This window comes from Cyanistes caeruleus, chromosome 2, assembly GCF_971803275.1.
Source record: "Cyanistes caeruleus chromosome 2, bCyaCae1.hap1.1, whole genome shotgun sequence".
Lineage (NCBI taxonomy): Eukaryota > Metazoa > Chordata > Aves > Passeriformes > Paridae > Cyanistes > Cyanistes caeruleus.
Window position 1 is genome coordinate 286,184 of NC_141702.1, and position 17,426 is coordinate 303,609.

Genomic DNA, 17,426 nt, shown 5'->3' on the forward strand with positions numbered 1-17,426 from the left:
CAAGGGGTGGGAGCCACGCACTTACCGGGCCCGCAGCACCTCCCGATCCGGAGCACGTCCCCACCGCAACCGCCGCAACCGCCGCGCTGCGTAACGCGCCGTGCGGGGAGGAGCCTGTACCGCAGCCAATCAGCGGCGCGAGCGGCGCGTCAGCACCCGCCAGCGGCCGGTGGGTGGGGCTCCACGGTGCGTCACACGGCAGGGGGCGCCCTGCGCGAAGGGCCGGGAAGGATCGTGAATAGGCGGGGCAGCCCCGTACAACAGCCAATGAGAAAGCGAGAGGGGACCCTCAGGGTCGCTGATTGGTTGGTGGGCGTGACTCAGCCTATATAAGCAGCCGTGTGCGCTAAGGCTCCTCATGTAGAGGGGGAGGACGATAATTCTGGTAGTTGTGAGTGTGCGTGGTTTTATCTGTGTGAGCGGCCGCCCGCGGTACCGGCTGGCGGCGGCATTGCCAGTCGCAAGTCCGCTATTCCCCTGGAGGAGCCTCAGGGCAGGTTGAAGCCACCGGCGGGCCGTGTAGGTAGTCCCGGGGCGGAGCGGGCCGCGGTTCCGCTCTAGCCGCGCCTCTATGGTCGGAGCTTCCGGCCGCCGAGCTTCCGGCCGCGCGACTTCCGGTCGCCGCCCGCCGGTGCGAGGTCCCGCCGCCCCCGCAGTCCGCCCGCGTCCCCCGGTCCGGTCCGGTCGCCGCCGACCGAGGCCGCCGCGGCCGCAATGGGCGCCTACTTGTCGCAGCCCAACACGGTGAAGAGCTCCGGGGACGGCGCCGGGCTCGGACCGCGCCCGCTGCACTTCGGGTTCAGCGCCATGCAGGGATGGCGCGTCTCCATGGAGGTGAGGGGGTGAGGCTGGCGGGGCGGCGGCTTCCACACCCGGCACTCCCCGGCGGCGCCGAATGGCGAGGAGGTCCAGGAGCTCTCGGTCACCCCCTCCCTCCCCAGGCCGGGAGGAACATTTTGCCTCTCCTTGTGCCGCCTCAGCCTTTCCAGAATTCCGCACGGAAGCCGCGTGTTCCGGCTCCTACGGAGAGAATCCCCCCGTGTCGTGGGGGTTACGTGTGGCTGGATAAATCCCTTCGAGAAATGAGGAATTCGGGGTAAAAAACGAAGGGAAGGAGCGTTTGGTGCTTGAGGTGAAGTGCTGAGTGAAATCAAGTGGGGAATTCTCAGGGAAAGTACCTGGTTTTCTCCTCTGAAATGAAGTGTCGGTGTCTTGCTGTGCTTCCTCCCTGTTTTTATTTATTTATAGGAAGTTTTGTAAGAAGATTTCTCATGGCTACTGTCAATATCCTGTTGCCAGTCCTGGTTTTTCTGGGCTCGTTGTGAGCAGATGAGCTACCAGCAGACCCACAGCTGGCTGAGGATCCAGGTGTTTGCCCGTGTTCCCCCAGTGCAGGAGGCTGTAGGAATTGCTTTTAAAGCTCTTGATTGGCAGGAGGGCAGTGTGGGGCTGCTGGCCCTGCAGCTCTGTGAACTTCAGACCCTCTGTGAGTACCGGTAATGTGCTCATTTATTACATAAAATTCAATAAACAGATGAATTTGGTAAGGATTAATCCTGGTCCCTGCAGCCATCCCAGGTATATCTCTCAGTGTTTGGTTTGTAGCCCTATGGCTGAGAGGATGGAGAGGCTGTTCCATTCAAACTGTCAGATGTTGAATTTTTGCTGATATAGGTTCATAAGCTGTTTTGTCAGACACTTCACAACTTCTAGGAGTGGGACAGCAGTTGTACAGGTGACAAATAAGTGGCCAGAGGTGTTTCCTTGTTTCCTCCTTTCTGTGCATGAGACTCAGGGCTCTGGTTCTCAGGGTAGAAGATCCAGAATTGGTTCTTGTGCTCCTGAGATTGGCTCAGAGTCTGTGTGGAACTGGCCCACAGTTCTGAGCTAGTCCTTACCCGTGGAGGGGGAAACTGATGGCACAGGGACATTGCTGGAGCACTGAGTGTAATCTGAAAGGTGATTAACATGTGTGTAGGCAGTTAAATGCAGGCATGGCTCTGGTGTCCCTTTGCACAGAGCTGGGCTGTGTGAGGGAGAGCAGAATAGCCCTAATTTATAGTGCTGGGGGGCTCTCTCAGCCCTGCCACAGCTGGGACATGGCTCTAACTTCACTCACTTGGGGGCTGGCACTGGAACCTTTGCAGAGGCTGGGCGAGGCCCCAAGGTGCAGATGTGGGTGCTGCACTACCCAACATAACTGGTTTATCTGTGCTGGCAGAGGCAGCACTGAGACCATCAGTGTGGATGTGATTTAGTTGAGTTATCCCAAGAAACGAGCAGATGACAGGAGTTTAGCCTGCTCCAGGTTGTTTGTGAGCCTGATGAGAGAGAAATGCATGTTTTGCATACAGCTGAACAGTCCATTTTCTTGCATTCTAGCACTCTGTGTTCTGCTCTCTGTCTTGTTTTGTTTTTTTGATTTTCTTCATGTTCAGTTGCACTTTTGCTCTTCTGCAAGGCTTGGAGAAAGTCCTGAGCAAATGTTTGTGCTTAATGCTGTGGTTCTGTGTGTGTTGGGGAAGCCAGTCAGAGTGTGCACCTAATAAGACACAGGTATTTTGGGTGTAAAGGAGCTTTTTGTCACCTTGTACTTGGGTTTCAGGAGCCTTCAAGTGATGTGGGTATACAGGGCTCTGAACAAATACTGTAACTTAGTCCAGAGAGGTTGCTTTGGGAGTAAGGAAATGTTTGGGGCAGATGAGGGACCCCAAGGATGAGGATACCAAAAAAAAAAAATCATATTAGGTACTAGAAGCAATAAAGGAAAGGGCTGAAGTCAGTTTTATAGTCCAGAGGAGTGCTCTGGGATTTAGTGGGAGGCAGAGGATGTGGTTGGATGGGGCTTCTCCAAACTCTTTGCTCCTGTTTTGACTTTACCCCTACAGTGAGACACCAATGGCCCCAGTTTGCAGCTTCATTCCTCTCCCAGGCTTAAAACAAAAACCCTTCAAAAACTGCAAGAGTTTGGTTCAAAATATGGAGACTTGTTAAATGAGCTCAGGTTAATTCATTAATTTGCCTACTCATTTCAGCCGAATTGGGTGTTTGAGGTTTCAGATACAGTTTTTCACCACTGTTACTGTAACCACTGAGATGGCTGGGGGGAATTGAGGGATCCTAGAAGGCTGGGTAGCAGGGAGCTGACTTCTGGAGCCTTTGTGAGCTCTTTGAGCACACAGGATCACAGTCAGTGAGAGAGCGGTCACTGAACTCGCTGGCCAGGGCTGGGCTGGACACTGCTGGCTGGCAGCACGCGGAGCTTTCGCTGCTCTGCTGGTGGTGTTGGCAATGCCAGGACCTGTCTTTGCCCTCGTGCTTGGAGCAGGACAGAGCAAGCCCCATGTGCTGTGGGGACTGAGCCCTCCCGCCGCGTGTGCCAGCCCTGCCCCTCGGGCTCGGGGCTCAGTGACAGGACAGATCAGGACAGGCTCCTGTGGGGGTTCAGCAAGGGCAGCACAGACTATTTTTGGTGCCAGTGTTGGGTTTCCTCCCCAGCAGCATTTGCATCTCTTTAATTACACTGCTGTTTGGTCACCTGGGACTTATCCTAGTTATTATGTTGGGGGTTCATTGGCTTCAGTGAATGCTCAGAAAAGTGAGCATTAAAATGCTGCTTTTTGGTTTATCCCTGTTTTCATTTCTCTCTCCTGTAAGGGCTGGGGAAATTTCCTGCATTACCATTCAGTCATAACTTGTTTTGAACTCAGATGGTCACTTGCCTGTTCAGAAGCTCTTTTCATCCCAGTGCCAGCAGTTCCATTGCAGAGCTCTACATAAACCCAGAACCACTGTTCCTGTTTCCTGAGCACAGAACAAAGTTACCTTTTTACAAGATTAAGTTGTTGAACATATCAAAGGATACGTGTTCCTCCTGACTGGCAGTGTCAGGTGCTGAGGTGATGGGTGAAGGCTGGACTTGAAGGAATCTCAGGAGGTTGGCTGGGCAGGGGAAGGGCTTAGGAGAAAGGTTCAGCATGGCCATCTGTTCCAGGCTGTGTTGCAGTAACCAAGGTGGATTTGCTTGCCCACAGGGGAAGGAATTCAGGCACTTGGCTGTAAAATCATGGGGGTGCCTTCCTCAAAGCTGGCTGTTCCACAGAGACCTTATGGAGAAGAGGGCTGTGCACTGTACATGGCTTGTGTTGTTGACCTTTGTGCTTTGTCCAGAGATGGGAGTGGAGCTGGGGAAGGATCTGGACCATGTGTCTGATGAGGAGTGGCTTAGGGAGTTGGGGAAGGTTCAGCCTGGAGAGAAGGAGGATCGGTGGATCTTCTCTCTCTCTCTACAATTCCTAGATGGGAGGGTGCAGCTGGGTGGGGGTCACGCTTGTCTCCCAGGAAAGAACGGACGGGAGAAGAGGAAACAGTCTCAAGCGGTGCCAGGGTTGGTTTAGGTTGACTGTTGTGAGCAGTTTCTTCATGGAAAGGTTTGTCCAGCCCTGGCACAGGCTGGCCAGGGCAGGGGTGGAGTCCCCATCCCCAGAAGGGTTTAAAAGCAGTGTGGATGTGGCACTTGGGGGCATGGGACAGCACTTTGGGTTGGCAGTGCTGGGGCAGTGGTTGGGCTCAGTGGCCTCAGAGGGCTTTTTCAACACAAACAAATTTGTGTTTCTAAGATCTTCTTTGGATCTAATGCAATCCCTGCCATTCCAGACCTTTGCTCTCTCTTTCAGGATGCCCACAACTGCATTCCCGAGCTGGACAGTGAAACAGCCATGTTCTCTGTCTACGATGGACACGGAGGTAACTGCGTCTGCTTTGCTCTGTCCTGTCCTTCAGTGTGACCCCTCTGGGTTGTCCATGGCTGCTGGGGCATCCATCTGTTGTTAGGAATTCTGCTCCTTGATGGGAAGCATTTTCTTTTATAGATACCATCAGCAGAGGTTCTAGAAGGAAGGTCAGGGTTTGATCTGAAATTTAAATCAGATTCATATTCCATCTTTTATATCTTTTGAGAACGGCTGATTCTGTGGTGGATAAGCTGGGCAGGTGTCTTGGTCTGAAAAGGCAGGTGTCTGCTAAGGAAGGCAGAAACCTCCCTTGAAATGGAAAAATGTGAACACCCCCCCCAGTTATTATAATCTTGAAATCAAGGGGCTTTCAGGCAAAGATATGGGAATAGGAATAACAATTCTTTACTAGGAAAATGAAAATTAAAATGCAGTAGTACAAAAACACTACTGACAGAGTCAGAATACAAGCTGACACCCTGTTGGTCAGAGTGTTTGTAGCAATCCAATTAAAGGGTGGCTGCAGACCTCCTGGAGTGACAGATGTGGTTCTGTTGAAGCAGTGATCCTGTAGAAGGGTGTAGTTTTCCTCTGAAGGTCCAGTGGCGTAGATGGGTCCGGTCTCTCCTCTGGGAATCCAGTGGAGAAAGTCTCCTCTGGTGTTCTGATTCTCTGATTATATCCAGGCAGGAACGCTTGGCTCCTCCCCCTGGGTGGAGCATCTCACAATGGAATGATGTACTTTTATCAGTCCTGCAGTGAGACTCAGTTGCCCATTGACAGAAGATAATCCCCCTGCAGGGAGGATGAGGAACACTGCCATACCTGGTTTTAACAGCTGGCCCACTAACAGATTTACCCCTGGAGTTATGAGGGATGGGTCGTGGAAGAGAGAAAGAACACTGCCCCCAGCAGGTTTTAACAGATGGTGATAGAATACATACTTTTGGTACATCTTGCATTGCAACCCAAGACAGCAGAAGAGTCGCAGAAGAAAAAGTGGTAAGAAAAATCACCTGCGATTGACTCTTGGCGGTGTCTTCCGGTGGTTTCACTCTTTCCAAGGAAAGAGTGAAAATCAAAAGTGGCAGATCCATTCCCTGTAAGGGTTCCTTAAACTGGAGATTGTAGCTGTTCCTTCCTGGAGACATGCTGGAGTCTTCTGGATGAACTAACTCTTCACAAATTTGTCTTAACTGCATTTTAAGAAGGCTCCTATGCTTGGTGATTGATTGCACTGTGCATTTTGCATAGAATCAGTATTTGAAAAAGATACGGTTAAATCTACTGCCTGATAATTTCACTGCAGTATCCAAGACACAAGGAATGAGTGAATAATCACTCTGGTAGTACTTCTCACTTTCACTATTTTGGACTCCATGTCTTTTTTCCCTGTAAGAGGAGTCCTAGGCTCATCTCTGCTTGTATGACTGAATATTGCTATTAAATATTATATCTAATATTATTACAGAATTTCCTCTGCCAATATAATGTAAGAGCTCAAGATTCTGCTATTAAATCTTGTATATTATTTTGATTTTAATCATCCTGAGTGATCCATCATGTTTTACTGACCTCTTTTCCTGCTAATTTATGTAGATGTTGAACAACCTAGCTTTTCAAGGAGCTCTCCCAGTGGCCATCCTCCATTCTGAAAGCTGCTTCTATCTAACCTCCTTGCTTTTCTTTGACAGCTTAATATGGAAAACATTTGATGATTTATTTGAAAGCTCTTTGGAAATCTACGTGCAGTTTCCTTCTGTTCATAGCAAATAGCTCTTCCAAAGATGTAATCTCATCCTGAAGAATGTATTTCATGTCCTGAAATTATTTTTTTCCTGAACTTCATCTGAGAGTGTGCAGAGATGCCTGTGAAGCAGTCACTGATGTCCTGGAGGGTATCTTTGAGAACACAGGCATGATGGGTTGGTGCTGAGAGGCAGAAAATGACAAGGAAATGGGATGTAGGGATCAGGAGCTCCTCACCTCAGAAACTGTTTGTGTGTGTCTGGCAAAAATAAATATAAGGAGCAGCTACCAAAAATGGGTCAAGAATGAATAGTATCAAACCATCTGTTCTCCTCTGAGCTCAGTGTGTTGGTTTCTCAGCTGCCAAGGTTTTATTCCATGCATTGTGTTTTAGAGAGACTTCGGACACTCATGACATTCCTGTTAGTATAGGACATTAGGTATTGTGATTGAGGTTCATAAATACAACAGGGAAAATTCAAGATAGATGTTAGGGAAAGGCATGGAATGGCAAAGCACTGACATGAGTTTCTAACTTGTATTTTAGATTTCTAGTGATTGAATCTCTACAGCTCTTCCTAGACAAACCATTCCAGGAAGGATATGGATATAGTTGAATCTGACTTAGAAGAACAGCTTTTGCCCATCCCCTACTATTGTGTGATTTTATTGATGCATTAGCTCTTCAGTTTGAAGGAATTTTTCAGGTCTCTCCCATGTAAGAGTAAGTTTTTGGGTGGGAACCTTGCTAAGCTTTATTAGCTGGCAGTGCAAAAGCTGAATTTAGCTTCTCTTATACCTTCTCTTACCTTGCTCATCTCTCAGCCTGAAGCTCTCCAGTAAGCTTCCTGCTCCAGATTGGTTGGGAAAAGATTTTATTACTGTGTTATTTGAAAAAAGGTGCATTTGGGGGGTTTCTTACATATTAGCATTTTCCATTTCATTCATCAATTTTTCTTTTACGTTTCCCTCTTGTGGACAAGCCTTCCAGTGTTTGAAAGATGCTGCTGGGCCAGTTTTTTTCCCTTCCTCAGCTTCTTTATGTGCTCTGGCCTCCCTGCCCCCAGATTCCGGAGAATGATATTTGGGCACTCTGTCCTTTGAGTGGGGGCCAGGGAGTATTTGATCAGTCTCTATTGCTGTCTACTTGTGCTTTAGCCTTTTTTCAACTAATGTGTCTTCATTGACACAGATCTGGCATTGCTTGTCTGTTTTGAGGCTTATTTTTCTCCCTTCGCTCTTTGCCTTTTCACCGTTTTAAAAAAAAAAATTATTACTGTTATTCTTTCAAACTTCTCTTGACTCAAGTGTTACTTGCCTTTTACTCTTCCAAACCATTCCATGATTCCACGAGAGGTGGGCAAGTGGCTGGGTGGTGTTTAGTTGCCCCCTGGGGTTAAACCACAGCAGTCCATTCCTGGCACCTGCCATGGGGCTGGAAGGGTTGGAGCTAGTAATGAATAGAGCAGAGCATGTCAGGGGATTTGTATCTGTCAACAGCTGCAGCTCACACTGCTGGATCAGGTGTTCCCAAGATCAGTTTACCTGACCCACACCATCTCTTTTTTGTGCTGTACCTGTTAGAGGCTGGTGTTGGGTCCTGCTGTTCGCTGGGCTCTGCAGTGATCAGTGGTGTTTGACTGAGAGTTCTGTTACTCAAACGCTGACCTTGAGCCTCATCTAGCATTTGGGCTTTGCACTGAGGCCATCACTGTCCTTCAGCTTCCATCTCACGGAGACAACTAACGATTTTTTACCTTCTTCCAAGAGTTTTTTCTGGAGAAAACACAGAATGGCCAAAACCTCACAACCCTCACAGGCAAGACTTTCTTCCTAATATCCCATCTAACACTGCCCTTTATCAATGTGGAGCCATTCCCCCCTGTCCTGTCACTCTAAGCCCTTGTCAGAGGTCCTCTCCAGTGTTTCCAGGTCAAACCCAGTCTCTGTTCCCTCAGTGTGTACCATGAAATGCTTTGCAGCACTGTGTAGCAACAGCCATTTTGCTGTTTCTGTTCTCTGTCAATGGCCACTTGATCCCATCTCTGCAGGTACATTGGAAAAGCCCCTTGTCTGTCTTTCTCCCAAACCTCCCTACTTCTCTTCTTCCCATTGTGTTCCCTTTGCTGAACTGATGGCTTGCTGCTGCTCTCCTCTCACTTCCCTTGCTCCCCATTCCCTCACAGAGCTTTGCTCCTGCCTGCACAACTTTTTGTCATGCACAGTCTCTGTTGGGCTCAGAGAAGGGCAGGGAAGTTGGGATGTGCAGCAGGAAGATCAGGAGTTGTGTGGCTGGTCCATCCTGTGAAAAATGCTCCTGTGTGAAAATGGTCCTGTAGCCCAAGGAAAGGAGCCCACGTAGGCTGTACCGACAGCCAGAGGAAAGCCCCAGGTGCAGGTAGGCTCTGGCATGCTGTGCCCAGCCACCCACACTGCTACTTCTTTGTGTTGTGACAGGGAATGATTGGTCCAGCACAGCCTCAAGATATTCCTGGACCCTGCAGTGGGACCCTCCACCTACCTGCAGCTTGCCCTGCTCCTCTCCCTCTTTCTGTGCAGTCATTTAATTTGTTTCTCAGTTTCTGGCTCTAATTTTTCTTCTCTGTCAGGTGTGAGCCACCTTCCTGTGTCCTACACTGTTCTTTGCTTATATAAAAACCTCAATGACTAGTCTGATCTCTTACAACTCACACTACTCTTTCTTGCCCTGTTCAAGATAAACTACAGAAATTCATCACTCCTCTGTTTACTCTTTCTTCTCTCTTAATAGCACCTTCAGTATCTAAACAAATTCCTCCCATGCCCTATTCCATACCTGACATAATTACTTACCAAGCTGTGGGAGCTTCTGGCTTTTGGAAATCTTTCAGCTGCTCTAGGGTGAGCACTTGACTTGAGCTATCTCTCAGTACTGGTTATCCCCTGTGCTCTCAGTGCAGTGTTCTGGCTGCTGTTTACCTTGCTGTGCTCTTTCCTGTACCAAGTGACCGCCCTGTCTCCTGAGAAGTCCATCTCAGACTCTGGGATCTCATTGCTATTGGTCTGGAACACACACTAGAAGACAGAACGCTTTTTATGTGTTCACTGCACGTTGGTAATGCTCCAATAGAACAGTAAACAAAAGCTTCTCTTTCTGTTTTCACTGACATGTGAAATTAAAGATTTCCAGGTAGGCTGGACCTAAAGAGTCAGTCTAAGTGCCACTGTGGGCCTAAGCTCCCTCTTGGGAAGTTCACAGCGTTGGCCAAACCTGGTGATTTGGAGCTCTGAGGTTTGTCAGGACCATCTGCGCATCTTGCCGGGAAGGTATGAGCAGGATCCCTACACTTAGCTGCTGTGTCACAGTTCTGTGTCTGGAGCAGCTCTGGCTTGTGTCCCAGGATTTACCTCAGGAATCCAGTTGCTCAAGAGCAGGTTCTGTCTGGAAGGATCAGCCTCTTTAAATAGTTTCTGCTCTTTTTCAGGAGAAGAAGTTGCCCTGTACTGTGCCAAGTACCTCCCTGAGATCATCAAAGACCAGAAGGCCTACAAGGAAGGGAAATTGCAAAAGGTAAGGTGCTAACTCTGTCCTGGACTGAGTAAGTGCCAACACAAAGGAAAGCCCTTGTGTCAGTACCCAGTTGGGCGTGGGCTGTTCCAGGGAGGTGATGGAGTCTCCATTCTTGGAGCCATCCAGAGCCTGTCTGGGTATAGTCCTGAGCAGCTGACTCTGGGTGTCCCTGCTGGAGCAGGGTGTTGGATCAGGAGAAGCCTGTAGGTCCCTGCCAGCTGCAGCTGTGCTGTGATTAGTTACAGTGTGCAAGCTGGAAGAGACTGGATCGCACAGTATGGCAGGCATGCATCCTGTAGGGAAAGGGCAGCTGGCCACTCATGTCTGTGTTCACACACAGGCCCTGGAAGATGCATTCTTGGCCATTGATGCCAAGCTCACCACAGAGGAGGTGATTAAGGAGCTCTCCCAGATGGCTGGGCGGCCACAGGACGATGAGGATGAGAAGGAGAAAGTTGCTGATGAAGATGATGGTAAGTGAGATGCCACTGAACAGACAAGGCTGCAGCTCCAGGACAGGGGTGTAGAGCAGCAGGGTCAAGTCTCCTTGGGCACAAGGTTTTCTGTGCCAGTTTCTCAGTTAAATTTTGGCTGAGTTGAGCTACTGCCCATTAGCATTGTCCTTGGCTTTGGACTGGTGCTGGGGGAACCCTTAACCATCTGCAAGCTTAACACTATGGATAACAAAACAGTCTGTCCATTTTCTATAGAGCTTCCTCCGTGCGTTGCAGGGTTCCAGGATATATCAGGAACTCTGAGCTGGGCTCAGTTGTGGAAGGGAAACGATGTGGTGTGCAGTGTTCAGCTCTCCCTGGCTGGTGGCAGCCACCAGCTGCAGATAGGATTGAAGCAGATCCTGGTCTCTTCAGCAGTTCTTCTTCCCACAAAGAAGCAAATGTTCCACCAGCAAGTGGTTGCCAGCCCAGGAGGTGTTTCCTAGGGTGGAATCTGTGCTACTCATGCTGAGTACCTTGTGACCAGCCTTGTGACAGATGCAAGGTGATTCTGTCAATATGAACAATGTGTCAGTTTGGAAACACTGTATTTGTTGTTTCTTTTTCTCCAGCTGACAGGAATTAAGTGTGTGGGTGGCTGGTTGGGTTTTCTTTCTTTCTGTTCTGTATTTTCAGGAGCATTTGGCCGATCTGCATTTGTTTTCCTTTTGGGATTAAATAGCAAACTATATGCGAGGGGATGTCAATAGGGAAGCAGTGGTCTTTGGCCCATGGTTACTGGGGAAAGTCATCCCACTTTGTCTAGTCCCACTTGGGAGATGGCCAAAGCTGTGCTCTCACCTCTTGTACCTGTCCAAATGCCAGCTGGTGGGGATCCCTGGGGTGTTTCAAGCCCGTGGAGCAGCTGTTCTCTCGTTCCCAGCTGCAGCATTAATGATCAAACCTGCACATGGAAGTGATGAGTCTGCTTCCCTGCAGCTCCCAGGGAGCTTGTGCTTGGGAAAGTGAAGCTCAGCCCCCTGGCCACACACCTGATGTGAACACTGTGCTACCACCAGCCCTTAGGCCTGATGTAAATGCTCTGTGGTGCCGTCAGTCAGCCAGGGAGCACTGGGTCTTGGGCAGTGGGTGCACTGGCAGGCTGTGCTGTGGGCAGAACTGTGGCCTTGCTGTCCCATCCTGTGGAGGCTCCAGAGCTACACCATCCTGCTCCCCTGCAGCATCTGGGAGCAGTGGGAGGGCAGAGGCCTGGCTGTGTGCTCACAGTCAGCTTGGGGAGGACTGCTGGAACTCTGCCAGCAGCAGCCTCAGCTGGAGCAGCTCACCACAGGACCAGTGTGGCGGGTATCCTGCTCTCTCACCCTCTCTGTCCTTGTCCCCTCCCTCTTCCATTTGCAGTGGATAATGAGGAAGCTGCTCTTCTGCACGAAGAAGCCACAATGACCATCGAGGAGCTTCTCACACGTTATGGACAAAACTGCACCAAGAACATCAAAGCCAAGTCTGTAGCTGCAGCTGGGGATAACGCTGTGGAGGGGACAGGCAAGCAGCATGATGGGGAGTCAAATATGAATGGAGAGGCTGACCCAGGGGAGCTTCCTGACCACAAGGAGAGGAAGAACGGGAAGCCAGATGAAGAAATCACGGGTATTTCCTCCACCTCAGACAAAGCCAGCGCTGGAGGCAACAGCCCTGCTCTGCAGAAGCCTGAACTAGGCAAAGGTGACGAGGCCGTCACCTCTTCTACTGGGGAGGCCGGGCCCTCCTGCTCCTCTACAGGAAAGCCCCAGCGCACAACCAAATCCAAATTTTTTGAGGACAGTGAGGATGAGTCAGATGAGGTTGAGGAAGAGGAGGAAGACAGTGAGGTAGGAAACAGCACTGGAACAGAGTGGCCTTCTGGCTGGGCAGAATGCATTGCTTATGGTGGTACTTGAGACAAGCCTCTGGCTCATCCTAGGTGTGTTCCTAGGAGCAGGTGTTTCAGGCTGATCCTTTGAGGCCATCCCATGGGAATGTTTGGGATTGTTGAGCTAACCCCGAAGGACACACCCTCATCCTGCAGCAGCCATAGCTGATGGCCCTTGGTCCTGCTGCATGCACCATCCCTTCATCCACTGCTGTAGTGATACCAGCTGCTCTGGCTGTAGCCATCAAGTGTGGGGGACACATGGCAGGTCACCCCACACCTCTGGGAGGAGCTGACCGTTGGTCCCCAGGATGGAGGGACCAGCAGGGGACAGCACCAAGTGCCCTGTGTGACTCCTGTGGTCTCTTCTTTCTTGTAGGAATGTAGTGAGGATGAGGATGGTTACAGCAGTGAAGAGGCAGAGAATGAAGATGATGAAGATGACACCGAAGAAGCAGAGGAGGATGAGGATGAAGAGGAGGAAATGTTGTTACCGGGCATGGAGGGGAAAGAGGAGGTGCGTGCCCTGGTTTTGTGTTCTGCAGCTCAGTGTGGAGCCAGGGGCACTTGAGAGACTCAGCTGGGGGGTGTTCCTGTTCAGGTGGAGATAGAACACCCTGTGCACTCTTCTGGGGCTGAGGGAGCTGCTGACAGCCTGGGTTTGTGCAAAAGCTGAGGGATGGGCCTAGATCTGGATGCTGGGTTAGGATCGAAGAGGCTGATCCTGCTGCTGGGTGTGAGGTGCTTGGAAAGCAGTGTGGAGGGGAGAGCATGGGGCAAGAACAGGAGGGCTCTGCTGGCACCACTGCTCCAGAGTGCAGCATGACTCCTCACCAGGCCAGGGCTGTGGCTCTTCAGCCTGTGACAACGCAGTCAGGAGGTCAGGTGAAGGGGACATGGCTTCCAAGGTGCCAATTTCTCCCTTAAGGGAAATGTCCTGATTTGAAGTGAGGATGTGCTCAAGCTGGGCTGGGGTTGGAATTAGCACATTAGAGCAGAGGGTACAGACCTGTGGAATGCCAGAGAATCCTGACCCCCCCACACTGCATGAGACTGGGATGGAGGTGTTGCCTAGCCCTGCCCCTCAGTGAACACACACACATTCCTAGTGTTTCCCACTTCCCTCAGGCTTTCTCCATTGTTCTCTGTGTGCTTATGGGGTGTGGTGCAGCACCCTGGGACACTGCTGGGGCTGTGCAGCTGGTGCTGGTTCCCTTAAAGAGCTGACAAGGAGATAGAGGAGGAAATCTCACCAAGATGTTGTCTCTTGCAGCCTGGCTCAGACAGCGGCACTACGGCTGTCGTGGCGCTCATCCGGGGCAAGCAGCTGATTGTGGCCAACGCCGGGGACTCGCGCTGTGTCGTGTCGGAGGGAGGCAAGGCCGTCGACATGTCCTACGACCACAAGCCAGAGGATGAGGTGGAGCTGGCCAGGATAAAGAACGCTGGTGGCAAGGTCACCATGGATGGAAGGGTGAACGGCGGCCTCAACCTCTCCAGGGCCATTGGTAAGCAGGAGGGGGGTGCTGGCAGGCCTGGCCTTGGAGCACCAGCCTCAGGAGAGCCATGCTGACAGCACTGCCACTGAGGTTATGGAACAAGGTTTAACAAGATGAGTGAAAACTCCTCAATATCTGATGGGAGATTGCAGTCTAATTGGAGAAAACAGCCATGAAACAGTTGGACATCAGTGGAAAGCAGCAGCTGGGTTGTCAGAAACCACCTTATGTAAACTGTCCCAAAACCTGACTGCTGCCTTTGGGAACAGGCCTTCTCCTGCTTACTGGGTTATTGAGGAATCTTTCTGTGTTGCTTCCTGTGGACCTGGCTTCATGGCAGTTTGAGCCCATTTATTTGAGTGTGTACAGAAGGACCCAAACCACTGAAATCATCTTAGTGTAAAGATATGAAAAACACTAGGATGGAAATAAGGAGTCTGTCTAGGAGACACTGGCATTGCCCCCTGCTATTCTGTGGTGGCCCTAGAAGTCTGTTCATAGGATGATTCTTGACAAACTGCTAGCCAGAGCTGAGGGCCAGTTTTCTCAAGTGAACTTTGAATCATAAAATGAATCCTGGAGTGGTTTGGGTGGGAAGGAATCAAAGCTCAACCAATTACAGCCACAGCCATGGGCAGGGACACCTTCATTAGACCAGGTTGTTCCAGGCCCCATCCAGCCTGGCCTTGAACACTTCACAGATGGGGCAGCCACAGCCTCTTCAGAAGTGATTGGTCCTGTGTGCTGTTGGCCTGGAGTTGGTTGCCTCAGGAGGTAGGGAAGGGGGCACTTGGTTTGCTGTAAAGAGAGCCTGAGCTGGCCAAGACCCCTCTTCCCTGGGCTTGCCAAGAGCTTACACCTGTAACCTGCAATGGTTGCTCTGCTTCATGGCCCACAGCCTGATTTCAGGTTCCCACTGGGAATGCCCTGTGGCAGGGCAGTGCTGCTCACTGTCCAGGGCAGGCAGCACTGCCTGTGCCCAGACATCTTCCTCCCCACCACAGGGGATCACTTCTACAAGAGGAACAAGAACCTCCCTCCGGAAGAGCAGATGATCTCTGCCTTGCCTGACATCAAAGTGCTGACAATAAATGATGAGCACGACTTCATGGTCATTGCCTGTGATGGAATCTGGTGAGTAGTGGGGGAGCTGTTGTGCTTCTGGGGCATCACTGCTCCAGCCTTTCTCCAGAGCAGGACCTGAGGAAGGCCTGTTGGACACTGGCATGTGTGCTCCCTTTGCCTGCCTTTCTGACCTCTCTGCTCTGCAGGAATGTGATGAGCAGCCAGGAAGTGGTGGATTTCATCCAGTCAAAGATCACCCAGAAGGATGAGAACGGAGTCCTGCGGCCACTCTCCTCCATTGTAGAAGAGGTAAGATCAGGAGAGGTGCTGTCCCTCCAGCAACGTGGCATTTCTGTGTCCCAGCTCAGTGCTCGGCTCTGCCCTCCCACTCCCTCAGATGGGTTCTCTGGGCACTCCAGCCAGTGTCTGACCTCAGGGGTGCTGTCCAGGCAAAGGAGTTTCTGCTCACATTCAGAAACCTGGGGCTGCTGAGGCCATCTCTGTCCCTTGTCCAGTGGGAACAGCCTTTGACTCCTCCTGCACAGGTCTGGCCTGGCAGCCCCTGAGCCAGGCAGGTGCTGGAATGGGCCCAGTGCCTTGGGGTGGTCCCAGTGTGTCTTTTCTCTCTGCTAACTTGCCCCATCCCTTCCCAGCTGCTGGATCAGTGCTTGGCTCCAGACACCTCAGGGGATGGCACGGGCTGCGATAACATGACCTGCATCATTATCAGCTTCAAACCCCGTAACACACACCCACCTGCTGAGAGTGGGAAGCGGAAACTGGGGGAGGCGGCAGCACCAGCAGAGGAGAACGGTGGGGACAGCACCAAGAAGGCCAAACTTGAGTAGCAGGGCCCACCTGGGGACTGGGCTGTGCTCACCAGACTCTCGTTTCTTACCCATGCTGAACTCAAGACTCAAGTCTTGTCCTTTTTTTAGCCTTAGCAGAGGCCTTGTTTGTCCGTGTCCTGGTCAGGGGGTGGGGGCGGGTCTGGTTAGCAAGGGCATGTCGCACTGTTCATCCATAACCATTCCAAAGAGGGAGCGAGGATGGAGCTGCGCCAGGGAGCGCTGCATCAGAGTCTGCCGTGAGGAGGAGGAGGAGGAGGATGTCCCCCCATTGTCTCCATGTGGTTGTTGCCATTTCTGTGCCTGTGAATTTCTGTTTGGAGGGAAGAACTTTTTCACTGTTGAGGTTTTTTTAATCTGCACCCGATTATTTAAGGCCCTTTCTGTTTTTATTTGTGAAGCAATCTGGCAGTGGTGCTGCGACCACGCCATGTTCAGTTGTACACTTTCAATCAATACTTTTTTCAAACTAAAAGATCAGAAAATACAGGTGTGATCTTGGTCCTTGGTTCTTTCCTGGAGCGGAAGGTGGGGTGGGGAGGAGAACATTTGTCCCTGTGGTTTTGGCCTGTGGCTCCCAGTTTCCCCAGGACAGCTCTTCTGAGGAGTCTCACAGTAAACTTGAGCCTTTGGAGAAAAGTCTGTCTCTACTCAAGGGATGGGGGTACCAGTTATGTGCCTGAGCTCACCTGCCTCTAGCACCCATAAAGCTGCACCTTCTATCAAGGTGGGTCAAGAGGCAGCTCCTCCCTGATGCCAAGCTCTAGGGCTCCTCCCAGCCCGGCCCAAGGGCTGTCGATACCCGTGGGTGCTCCAGCAGGAGCGATGTCCATGGGTTGTAGAACACTGATGGAAGGGTGGGCTATACAGGTGAGCTCTCCCTGTGTAGCAGGAAGAGCCCATGCACCCAGCAAAACACTGGAAAAGAAGAGTACTCTGTGGTGATCCATTATTTCTTTTTATACACAGTTGGCCCATTTTATGCCCATTTCCCACACTTGTTCTTTCCCCCAGTCCCTCCTTCCCCTGCAGCCTGCGGCTGTCCCACCTGCCCCAGGATTCCATGGGAGCCACAGGCTCTGTGGGCAGCAGTCCCCGTTGCTGGGGTGGGAGGTGTCTCCCACTGGCCTCGTGGACCTCAGGTACCCCTGTCTGACCATCCTGTGACATCCTGGGGACACTGTGACAGCCAGGCCAGAGCTGCCACTGGCTCTCGGAGCTGAGCAGGGCCTCTCCCTGCACAGCCTCCAGGATCCTGTGCTCCACTGTGTTCCTGGTGAGCTGCCAACACTGAACCTGTCAGGCAGCCACAGCAGAACCCCTGCATCTGTTCCCCAAACAGCTGCAGCTCTGAGGGCCTTTGCTGTGGCACAGGACCCACCACAGAGCATTTTGAGTAAAAATCAGCATGATAAAACATCAACAGAAACACAGAAAATGGCCTAAACCCAGTCACTGCTCAATCCCAGACACTAATGTCAGGTCACCACAAATCAGAGCCGTTTTGGGACTCCAACAGAGACTGGAGACTGCATCACAAACCTTAATGACCAGGAAGAAAATTTAAAACCAAACCCTCTAGATGGAAGCCTGGCAGCAGGAATAGGATGACAGCATA

The 17,426-nt window shown here is 51.2% G+C and overlaps 2 protein-coding genes and 1 long non-coding RNA gene across 9 annotated transcripts in view; 1 reads left to right on the plus strand and 2 right to left on the minus strand.

Annotated features, from left to right (window-relative positions):
* The window catches only part of NRBP1 (nuclear receptor binding protein 1), a 34,794-nt gene extending 34,558 nt beyond the window's left edge, over positions 1–236 (minus strand). The window contains exon 1 of one of the 3 annotated variants that reach the window (XM_086875238.1): positions 26–236. The gene's annotated coding sequence lies outside the window, so the exon portion shown is untranslated. The remainder of the gene's footprint in view (positions 1–25) is intronic. The other 2 variants (XM_086875237.1, XM_086875235.1) reach the window with 2 other exon arrangements.
* PPM1G (protein phosphatase, Mg2+/Mn2+ dependent 1G) lies at positions 194–16,295 on the plus strand. 5 transcript variants are annotated; one of them, XM_023924134.2, is made up of 10 exons: positions 194–834; positions 4,677–4,746; positions 9,947–10,032; positions 10,373–10,505; positions 11,886–12,355; positions 12,776–12,913; positions 13,670–13,904; positions 14,900–15,029; positions 15,167–15,269; positions 15,614–16,295. In XM_023924134.2, the coding sequence occupies exons 1-10, from the start codon at positions 715–717 to the stop codon at positions 15,806–15,808; spliced, it is 1,680 nt and encodes a 559-aa protein (XP_023779902.1). In that variant the 5' UTR covers positions 194–714; the 3' UTR covers positions 15,809–16,295. The 5 variants fall into 5 exon arrangements, with proteins under 5 accessions (XP_023779902.1, XP_086731359.1, XP_086731357.1 ...); XM_086875233.1 differs by having other exon boundaries at positions 220–391; XM_086875231.1 differs by having other exon boundaries at positions 293–519.
* On the minus strand, positions 7,434–9,536 carry LOC147654523 (uncharacterized). Its single transcript, XR_015282608.1, has 3 exons — positions 9,315–9,536; positions 8,060–8,258; positions 7,434–7,932 (listed from the first exon to the last, which is right to left on the minus strand). It is a non-coding gene; the product is annotated as an uncharacterized LOC147654523 (long non-coding RNA).
* Positions 16,296–17,426: the final 1,131 nt, after the last annotated feature.

Bases quoted from the DNA above. Each gene is read 5' to 3' on its own strand.
- PPM1G (XM_023924134.2), top strand. From the start codon at position 715: ATGGGCGCCTACTTGTCGCAGCCCAACACGGTGAAGAGCTCCGGGGAC. The intron at 10,506-11,885 runs GTAAGTGAGATG...TTCCATTTGCAG, and splicing joins AGTTGCTGATGAAGATGATG to TGGATAATGAGGAAGCTGCT. The intron at 15,030-15,166 runs GTGAGTAGTGGG...TCTGCTCTGCAG, and splicing joins ATTGCCTGTGATGGAATCTG to GAATGTGATGAGCAGCCAGG.